The sequence below is a fragment of the Engraulis encrasicolus genome, chromosome 24 (genome assembly GCF_034702125.1).
Source record: "Engraulis encrasicolus isolate BLACKSEA-1 chromosome 24, IST_EnEncr_1.0, whole genome shotgun sequence".
In the NCBI taxonomy this organism is placed as follows: Eukaryota; Metazoa; Chordata; class Actinopteri; order Clupeiformes; family Engraulidae; genus Engraulis; species Engraulis encrasicolus.
The window spans coordinates 40,955,009-40,965,998 of NC_085880.1; the positions used below are offsets into that span (position 1 = coordinate 40,955,009).

Sequence of the window (10,990 nt, forward strand, 5' to 3'; positions counted from 1 at the left end):
CATTTGCTGAGTGAGTGCATCTACTGTAGGGAAAAACCACACACTTTCATCCGGGTGCACCCGTTAATAAGCCCCGTAATAAGCCCAGTCCTGTGGATCTACAACAACACATCAGTCGACAGTAAAAAAAAAGAGGCTGTAATGTTATATCTCCCCACCACCGCCTGCCTGAGATGGGAACACAAATCGTCTCTCCTCCTTCCTTACTTTATCAGGGCTTGCTGCTCCTTCTCCTCTTCCTCCCTCTGCCGACTTATCACAGCCATGATAATTTTCCTCTCCTCTTCCGTAAGGTGGCTGAGGTCCGGCATATCTGGCTGCATCGAAGGCTGCCTGCTTGTGGGTGGGCGAGGGCCGCCTCCTCGGGGCCCCACCGAGGCGGACATATTTTACACCCCTCCTTGGTGGGTCGTATTATTGACAAAAAAAGAAATCCCAGCTATCTCAGGCCCACGGTTCACGACATAGTCCATGGGGATGAAATCGGCGGCTTTCGTAAGCGTTGTTGCGACCCTTTCATGGTTGCGGGCACCCACGGTTGTGCTTCTCTTCCTCCTCGGCTTTTTCTCCTCTCACTCTCCCCCCTCCCCACCCCCCCCCCCCCCTCCTCCTCTACCCTCCACCTCCAGTTATGGGTAGCCCATTGCTGCTGCACTTGAGGCTTGTCATTCGATGAAGGAGACTTGTTATTGCGAGCAGCCGTGAGATCTGTCTTCCTGCTACCGATTTCCAGAGCCTTGGACCCTCCGTGAGAGGAGCGTGAGGGCGAGGGCGAGGCGGAGTCAGTCCGAGCACAGCTGCCTGTATTTTGGGCTGCTGCTGCTGATGCTGCCGCTGGGAGGAGACGGAACAGTCAATGGGACCGCAGCCCCTCAAGCGCGCACCTCCTCTCCTCTGTGCGGCGACGCGCACTCCTCATTTGAGAATGGGGGGCTCACCAGACGCGCACACAGCCTCTTCTTTGCTCTCTCCAATCGCAGCGAGCTGGCGACGCACCTCCCATCTCTCCCACCACTCGCTCCACGCGTCTTCCACCCGCCGAGCTCGTGCATGAGCGCGGTGCCGAGCCCTGAGTGCCAATCCGCGCTGTGCCAGGGTCCAGTAAAAGGTGGAGTCCCATCATGAAGACGCTACGACCCGACGCTATAGTTTAAGATTAGACCTACACTTACACTCGTTCCACGTTAGGTTGTTGGAACATTTTGATTTACCATGCTATTTTCTGTCATAGAACTGTATTTGTCCAAGTAAGCTGCACCTAAAAAAAATGGAGAGACCGTTGACGAAGTCAAACTTAAAAATAGAGTCACTCCGTTTCAGGACCATGGTCAGCGCTTATTGTTAATTCTGGTACAGGTTGCCCAAGCGTAAATAAACTCTGTACACCCACCGCTGAAATGTTCACCATTGAGGAAAATACACATATCTGACTCTTGGTGACTAAGATTTGTAGTTAGTTACATTTGGGTCTGTGGACTAAAAGGTGCGCACAGTGATAATGTTACGCGTGAATAGTAACATAACATAGAGATAATTGTATCTTGTAGGTACAGTAGCCTATTCGTGGACTCGCATTCGTTGACTCACAATTTCGGGTGTGAAACTACTGAAACGCTGAGTAAGAACGAAGATGACAGTAATGCCGATAATTAGCCTACTGGATAAGGAAGGAACACTTGCCCTATGGCTTGCCTTGTCTTATAATCATTTGATTGAATACGGAGTTCTACAAATCATAACAGTTATCTTTCGTGCTGAGGATAGAAAGCTTGGAAAAAAATAAATCGTTTACCATATAGTCCGAACATGTCATGAAAACGAAAACTTTTATTTGGAAATGTATACATTTGAAGAAGCTTTTATTTTGACATTGTGGAAATGGCGCACATGTGACGAAAAAGCGGCGGTGGTCAGCTGGCCATTCGTGACAGCACTACCACCACCTGCAGGATATTTTGTTGCAGTTAACCGAAAGCAACACAGTAGCCTAAAGTGTGGGTAAGTGTTTCCATCAAATTCTGCACTTTAAATGCGTCCCGTGTAAATAGTTGCGCCAGCACCGTGGGAAGCTATTGCGATGGCCATTTATGCCACCTAGGTCTACGCGTGCTGTTTACTGCGCATTGCTCTGTTCAGTAGCCTATGTATGCTCTTTCGTCCACATGACAGGACAGTGCATCGAAGCAGCAACACATTTGCGCTTCTGTGCAAGCATCCTACAATCCGAAACTATGCTATTCATTGCTAATACGTTCATGCATAGGCCTACTCTAATAATCAAAATCACAACGCAACGCAAACATTTCTCTACACAGTATAGCAGCCATGATCGCATTTGAACGGTTAGCTTTGACTTCATGAACAAATGAAATGGACCTAGTTTTGCCGTGGTGTTGGTGTGTCAATTTCCTGTCTAGGCTACAACTTCTGAGAAACAATTGAGCAGTGTCAGCTATTCCCTTGTTTACACATTTCCCAATATCAATCCATGAAGTGAAGAGCTTTTAAAGGTGCACTGTGTAATATTTTTTAGTAGGGCCTAGTTTATTATTTCCAGAATACATGCTGCCCATTCACAAATATTAACTTTTTTTTCTAGAATACTTACCACCATCACATTCTATGCACTTTGCATAGTTTTTGAATGTCCAGAGGTAGACATTTTTACCCGCAAAATGTAGCCTACTGTATTTTAGCCATACCTGTAAATATTAGTTCATTATTTAGTACAGTTTCATGAAAAGATCAAAATTTGGCAATATACAGCAGTTTCAATGAACAGCTAGTTGCAATACCTACTCTGGCCACCATCTAACACAGTGCACATTTAAGACCAAAGGCCACATACTAAAGGAGAGGTTAAAGGTTGTAGTATAACTGACCCCATGAAATAAACAAGATTGATTAACAAAAGATTATGCAACCGTCACGGACTGTTTCTCTCTCTTTCTCTGTCTCTCCCGTCACGTGTGCGTGCTTGTGTGTTTTATCCCAGTGTGTGTGTTTGTGCCAGTGTGTGTGTGTGTGCCTGTCTTCAGTAATGTTGCCAGTGATCGTGGTCCATGGAGGGGCTGGTCACATCCCTAAAGAGCGGGCCGAGTTGTCGTGTGCCGGGGTGAGAGAGGCAGCCAGGGGGGGCTACGGCGTTCTGCGGGGCGGTGGCAGCGCCATGGACGCTGTGGTGGAGGCGGTGACCATGCTGGAGAACAACCCAGCATACAACGCAGGTGAGCCTCTTAGTGCGTTACAATATGCGACCTTGCCTCCTCCACTTGTGCTTGTCTCCTCGTACCAGGAAATAATATGTCATGATGACATCACTGACCACAGCATTATATTTCAATATCTTGCAAAAGCTCAATTGTAAATCGGTTTCTCCACGGAGGAGGGGCCAGGAGGTGGGGCGAGGAGACAAGCACAAGTGGAGGAGGCAAGGTCGCATATTGTAACGCACTCTCTTTCTACCCCAGTGGTTCCAAACCTCTTTTGGCCTGGGACCCCATTTTGACTTCCCAAATTTTTGGGGACCCCATAAACATTTTTTTTTAATCATGACCAAAAAACTAAATAAATAAAAAAAACATGACTGAGCTAGCTTATAGGCTAAACCCAAACTATTTATGACGGTTTAAGACTGTATGCAGCGTTTCTACCAGAATATTAATTAATTATTGGGTTGTATTATTTACTAATATTTAACAGTATTCTGTTTCCACACCTAGACATTTCAGGAGACCCCATTTGAATACCAGGCGACCCCACGTGGGGTCCTGACCTCAATGTTGAAAAACATTAGCCTGCTCCTGACCATCCCATAATACTACCATTTCCATTTCGTATTCATGGTCTGGACTTTGTTAGATCTGACGCGATTGCAGGAAACAGGAAGGACATTTTCGAAAAAACACTTAAAAGTTGTTGAACAAACATGTCTGACGTCTATCTATGGCGATGTAGGACCATTTAACAGACATGCCTGGCAGAACATCCTACCGTAGGATAAAATTACCGGCGCAAATCCTACCGGTAAACATCGCTCCACAGAAGACAGGTACCAGACGTAGTGCGGAGCCAAGTGTCTTGGCGGAAGCACGTAGGATGGCACGCAAGACTAGAAAAACATACCCCATCTGTCCTTTCCTCTACATCAGGGGTCCCCAACCTTTCTGGGTCAGAGGACTATCAAGGGCTACCCGAGTGCTACTGAGAGCTACCCGAGGGCTACTTTTGTTCAAAATCCTCTACTGATGTCTTGACATCATTCCCAAATCACATTAGATTGAATGATAATTGACATTAGCTTGAAGGAAATATTCTTTATAGGTTATGAAGAAATAATATCATATTTAAATTAAGAAAAGCATTAATTGTGACTAAAATCTGTTTATTAACATCCTTTGTGGGCACATCAGAAGCTCCTGGAGGGCTTCCTGGAGGGCTACCTGGCGGCGCCCGTGGGCACCACATTGGTGATGCCTGCTCTACTGTGTTTCATGACACGTTACATAGAGTCCTCGTTTGTCACTGTCACAAAATGCGCCGTCTGCATTTTTCTCCTCACTGTGTCTCAGGGCTGGATTAATGCAAAGTCTAAATATGGCTGCAGCCTAGGGGCCCCCACCTGCCAGGGGGCCCCACAGGCTAGATATGGCTGCAGCCTAGGGGCCCCCACCTGCTAGGGGCCCCCGCAGGCTAGATATGGCAGCAGCCTAGAGAGGCCCACCTGCCAGGGGGCCCCACAGGCTAGATACGGCTGCAGCCTAGAGGGGCCCACCTGCCAGGGGGCCCCACAGGTGAGATATGTCTGCAGCCTAGGGGACCCCACTGGCCAGTGGCCCAAAAGGTGAGATATGGCTGCAACCTAGGGATCCCACCTGCACCTGCAGCCTAGGGGCCCCCACCTGCCAGGGGGCCCCACAGGTGAGATATGTCTGCAGCCTAGGGGACCCCACTGGCCAGTGGCCCAAAAGGTGAGATATGGCTACAGCAATTACCTAGCCCTAGCCTACACCTGTCAGGGGCCCCCCGATTGGACAAAACTGAAAAATTGCAGAATTGTAATATTTATATACATACATATATAAATATAAAATATCTAAAAACTTATCTTCTGTGTTGAGTGCAGTTGGTATATAAAAGGTACCCTTACTTCCTAGGTCCTAATTATGACGCTGTCTATGTACATTTGTCGAGAAATTTGCCTTCCTGGGGGCCCACAGCAACCTGTAGCATAGGGGCCCCAGGCCACCTTAATCTGTCCCTGGTTTCAGGCTGTCTTTCACTCATCTCACTCCTTCTCTGTGTAATTCTTTGTCTGCTCAGTCTCTCTGTCTCTTTCTCCCTCCACTCTCTCTATCTCTTTCTCTCTGTCTGTCCTCTCAGTCTATCTGTTTTTTATCCCCTTCTTTTTCCTTTTCATCCTTATTGATTGTTTGTCTGACTACCTCATTCATCCCCTCTTTCTCTCTCTCTCCCTCTCCCTTTCTCTATCTATCTATCTATCTATCTATCTATCTATCTATCTATCTATCTATCTATCTATCTATCTATCTATCTATCTATCTATCGCTCTATCTATCTATCTATCGCTCTATCTATCTATCTATCTATCTATCTATCTATCTATCTATCTATCTATCTATCTATCTATCTCACACATGCTTTCCTTGTCTCTCTCCCTTCCTTCTACTGACTCTCTAGTTGTCTACCTCATCCAAACTCTCTTTCTGTCTCGGTGTGTGTGTGTGTGTGCATGTTGTGTGTGCAGGTTTCATTTCTTCATCCCCCCACTCTCTGCTTCTGTGTGTGTGTGTGTGTGTGTGTGTGTGTGTGTGTGTGTGTGTGTGTGTGTGTGTGTGTGTGTGTGTGTGTGCATGTTGTGTGTGCAGGTTTCATTTCTTCATCCCCCCACTCTCTGCTTCTGTGTGTGTGTGTGTGTGTGCGTGCGAGCGTGCGTGTGTGCGTGTTAAATTGTGCTCTGTTTCACTTTTTCTGTCACACTCTCGCCTTGTTCTCTCTCTCGCTCTCTCTCTCTCATTCTCTCCCTCTCTTCCCTTCTTCACTCTTTCTATCTTTCCCGATTTCCTTCTTCACTCTTTCTATCTCTCCCCCTTCCATATTTCTTTCTCTCTCTCTCTCTCTCTCTCTCTCTCTCTCTCTCTCTCTCTCTCTCTCTCTCTCTCTCTCTCTCTCTGTCTCTCTCTTTCTCCCTCCCTCCGTCGCTCCCTTCATTTCGCATGCTGGCCGTGCTGTGAGGGATGACTGCTTGCCTGTTTGTGACGTGCGTGCGGTGCCCGTGTGCTGTGCTGTGCAGGCAGGGGCTCGGTGCTGAACGTGAAGGGCGAGGTGGAGATGGATGCCATCGTCATGGATGGCCGCACGCTGGCCAGCGGAGCCGTCTCGGCTGTGCGCAGGGTGGCCAACCCCATACAGCTCGCCAGGCTGGTCATGGACAAGGTGGGCACTGCCAACCACCACCACCATCACACATGCCACACACATACTACAGGGCGGCCGAAAAAAAATATTTTATGTGTAAATTCCAAAGCCAAAGTTTCAAAGTTACAACTATAATTTATCATAACATAGTTATTAACCCTGTGAAGCTCACCAGGCTGGTCATGGACAAGGTGGGCACTGCCAACCACCACCATCAAACATGCCACATGCCACACACATAGTACAGGGCGGCCGAAAAATGTAGGCTATGCACACTTTTAAGTCTTTGTATAGCAGGCAGTTTTTTTAAAATTGTGCACATTTCAAAGTGTACGTTTCAAAGTTACAGACGTAAATTATCATAACTGTTGGCTACAGTATGTAGACTTTTAGGTCATTGTAGAGCATGCGGTGTTACATTTTTTTTGTACATTTCAAAGTGTCAGTTTCAAAGTCACAGACGTCATTTATCATAACATGCTTATAAACCCTGTGCAGCTCACCAGGCTGGTCATGGAGAAGGTGTGCCAAACACCACCACCACCATCACACATGCCACATGCCACACACATAGTACAGGGCGTCCGAAAAATGTAGGCTATGTACACTTTTAGATCACTGTAGAGCAGGCGGTTTTTACATTTTTTGTGTACATTTCAAAGTCTCAGTTTCAAAGTAATTTATCATAACATAGTTATCAACCCTGTGCAGCTCACCAGGCTGGTCTTGGACAAGGTCTACCAACCACCACCATCACACATGTCACATACCATATGCCACACACATAGCACAGGGCGGCCCAAAAAGGTATTTTTTATGTGTACATTTCAAAGCCTAAGTTTCAAAGTTACAGCTGTAATTTATCATAACATAGTTATTAACCCCGCACAGCTCGCCAAAGCTTGTCATGGAGAAGGCCAACCACCACCACAATCACACATGCCACATCACACATAGGGTTCTGAAATACAGAATCGTCCCATATTTAGAAATAAAATTATTGAGCTGTAGCGGGAAACAGGATGTTGAAATGATTCAGATTTAGATAACTTTATGAGTCCCATCAGAAGGGCAATTCAGTTTGCGGTCCCAGTCTCCATCAGTCAATGAATAAATAGTATAAATAAATAAATAAATAAATATAGTATAATAAATAAATGCAGCACATTACAGCTTAGAAATACAACCCAAGACCCCCAATGATAGTTTACCCAAGACCCCCAATGATAGTTGCCAACCCTAATCACACATGCCACACACACCTAGTACAGGTATGTAAATTTAGATTGCATTACTGTTCTACTACTACATGCCTTATAAAATATACAGGGTGTCCCAAAATGTATTCACATTCCTTTTACAACCACTGCCCCAATGGAGCTCAAACAGGGACTGTATAATGGAGTTCAAATATTGTTTTTGGCCTTTCATGTGCAGTAGACACAGGTGGTGGGCTAAATTCAATTTTAAGGGGAAACACATATGCACATCAGGTAACACCAGAGAGTGTCAAATACAACACATAGCATATTAGGTAACACCAGAGAGTGTCAAATAGAACACATGCATATTATTAGGTAACACCAGAGAGTGTCAAATACAACACATAGGTAAGACCAGAGAGTGTAAAATACAACACATAGCATATTAGATAACACCAGAGAGTGTCAAATACAACACATACACATTATTAGGTAACACCAGAGTGTCAAATACAACACATAGCGCATTAGGTAACACCAGAGAGTGTCAAATACAACACATAGCACATTAGGTAACACCAGAGAGTGTCCAATACAGCGCATAGGTAACACCAGAGAGTGTCAAATACAACACATAGGTAACACCAGAGAGTGTCAAATACAACACATAGCACATTAGGTAACACCAGAGAGTGTCAAATACAACACATAGCACATTAGGTAACTCCAGAGAGTGTCAAATACAATGCATAGGTAACACCAGAGATTGTCAAATATAACACATGCACATTAGTTAACATCAGAGAGTGTCAGGAGATATAACCTCTTATGTAACATCGTGGTCCTGTTAAAACTGTTTTTCTTATTTTTGCTGACACAAAGAGGGAAAAAAATGTACTTTCATGTCAACAGCTGTAAATTAAATGAAATAAAACGCCATCCAACCCTTACTCCCAAAACTTTTCCCAAGTCGAACAACACAAGGTCACTTTTTGTATGGCCAAAGACAACACTCAATATCAGTGATTCTCAATCTTTTCTGAACAAACACTCCCTTTAGTTTACCTCATTATTATCATGAGCCCCCGTTGAGAAATACTAGATATAGTGCAGTTCTCGAAAGCGTAGTTGCTAGCTGGCTTGCAACTTTGGTAGTTGCCAATGGGAAATTGCATTGCAAACAACAAAGCAGCTAACATAGTGAGAGACTATAGTTTTGAGAAATCCAGCCCAGCTCCACAGGTTCCTCCCCTCCTTTTTTCTCCTTTGCCCCTAGGCCCAGGACACTCATGTTTTGGTGGTGGGGGCCCTATTGTGACCTTGGCAGGCTGTATGGTGGGCCCTTTAAGTTTGTTTTACCCTGGGGCCCTGTGTGCAATTATTTCTCTTTTCTGCAGACCAACCACCTGTGTCTGACAGCCGAGGGGGCGTAGCCAGCTAGCAACTTGGGTAGTTGTTTGCAATGCAATTTCCCATTAGCAAAGTAACTAACATAGTTAGCAACTATGGTTTCCAGAAATGCACCTCAGCTCCACAGGTTCTTTCCCTTTTTTCTTTTCTCCTCACACACTGGCCTCTGTCTGTTGTCTGCTCCTCTTTTCTGCAGACCAACCACCTGTGTCTGACAGCCGAGGGGGCCGTAGCCAGCTAGCAACTTGGGTAGTTGTTTGCAATGCAATTTCCCATGAGCAAAATAGCTAAAGTAGTTAGCGACTATGGTTTCAAGACATGCACCTCAGCTCCACAGGTTCTTTCCCTTTTTTCTCCTCTCCTCACGCACTGGCCTCTGACAGCCGAGGGGGCCGTTTGCTAGCCAGCTACAGTAGCAACTTGTCTAGTTGCCAATGGGAAATTGCATTGCAAAAAACAAAGTAGCTAACATAGGGACTATGATTTCAAGAAATGCACCCCAGCTTCAAAGGTTCCTTCCCTTTTTTTTCTCCTCACTGCTGCCTGTTCCTCTTTTCTGTAGACCAACCACCTGTGTCTGACAGCGGAGGGGGCGTCTCAGTTTGCCAGGGCGATGGGCGTCCCGGAGGTGCCGGAGGAGTCTCTCATCACCGACTATGCCAGGATGCGCTGGAGGAAGAACCTAGATTCAGATGCCAACCCCGTGGAGTGCCAAATGTGAGGGGGGCTGGCTGCAGTGGGATATCAGCTATTCACTAGTAGTAGAGTAGAGTAGAGTAGAGTAGAGTAGAGTAGTAGAATAGAGTAGAGTAGAGTAGAGTAGAGTAGTAGAGTAGAGTAGAGTAGAAGAGTAGAGTAGTAGAGTAGAGTAATAGAGTAGAGTAGAGCCACTACTAGTTGTAAAGTAGAGTAGAGTAGTCGAGTATAGTAGTAGAGTAGAGTAGAGTGGAGTAGAGTTGTAGAGTAGAGTAATAGAGTAGAGTAGAGCCACTACTAGTTGTAAAGTCGAGTAGAGTAGAGTAGAGTAGAGTAGAGTAGAGTAGAGTAGAGTAGAGTAGAGTAGAGTAGAGCCACTACTAGTTGTAAAGTCGAGTAGAGTAGAGTAGAGTAGAGTAGAGTAGAGTAGAGTAGAGTAGAGTAGAGTAGAGTAGAGCCACTACTAGTTGTAAAGTCGAGTAGAGTAGAGCCACTACAGGGATTAGTAGTTACTAGTGGTACAACTCCAGTCAACAACAGTGCAGCCCCTGTTAGTTTATTTGGTGAACAACTGCTTTGAGTGCCCACTGCAGATGCCAACCCGGTGGAATGCCAAATGTGAGGGGGGGCTGCACTGGGTACTCAAAGCAAAAGCAGAGTCCCTGTGCACAACTGCTGTGTAGGTCAGGGGTGTCAAACACAAATTGACTGAGGGCCAAAATCAAAATCTAGAACGAAGACGCGGACCGAAGTCAACCTTTATTTTTAAAAATGGACTAAAATTGTTCATGCATACTCAAAATAAAATTTCACACTCACTCCACATAGTAATCTTGTTACTATCTACATTAATGGTGTATGTGAGCCAACGGGAATACACATTTTAAATTATCTCATGGGCCGAATAAAATGGCTCTGCTGGCCAAATTTGGCCCCCGGGCNTGAGTTTGACATCGCTGGTCTAGGTTCTGGTGGTGTGCAGTAAAAGTAATCCAAGTAAAGGGAGGATAAACCCAGCACACTGGTCTTGTTTGCTGGTAGTTTATTTGGTGAACAACACACTTTATTCCCCCTTGACTTGGGCTGCTCTGGGTCTTCAGCTGTTCACTAGTAACTTCACCACTGGGCAAGTCATCTATCTAAGACATTGCCAGCAAATTTGAAAACATACCTGGGAAAATACTCTTTGGCTGATTTGTGAGGAAAATGGGATAATTTGTGAATTGCCTTACTACCTAACTGCC

At 45.5% G+C, this 10,990-nt stretch overlaps 2 protein-coding genes across 2 annotated transcripts in view; one reads left to right on the plus strand and one right to left on the minus strand.

Moving 5' to 3' along the window:
* Positions 1-386, minus strand: part of LOC134441102 (regulating synaptic membrane exocytosis protein 1-like) — a 179,044-nt gene extending 178,658 nt beyond the window's left edge. Inside the window, 1 exon segment of the mRNA XM_063191293.1 lies at positions 208-386. Within this exon segment, the coding sequence (XP_063047363.1) occupies positions 208-386 (179 nt within the window).
* A 1,521-nt stretch (positions 387-1,907) lies between these two features.
* The window catches only part of asrgl1 (asparaginase and isoaspartyl peptidase 1), a 28,578-nt gene continuing 19,495 nt past the window's right edge, over positions 1,908-10,990 (plus strand). Inside the window, exons 1-4 of the mRNA XM_063191171.1 lie at positions 1,908-1,998; positions 2,996-3,227; positions 6,314-6,456; positions 9,613-9,767. Of these exons, the coding sequence (XP_063047241.1) occupies positions 3,041-3,227; positions 6,314-6,456; positions 9,613-9,767 (485 nt within the window). The 5' untranslated portion in view covers positions 1,908-1,998; positions 2,996-3,040. The remainder of the gene's footprint in view (positions 1,999-2,995; positions 3,228-6,313; positions 6,457-9,612; positions 9,768-10,990) is intronic.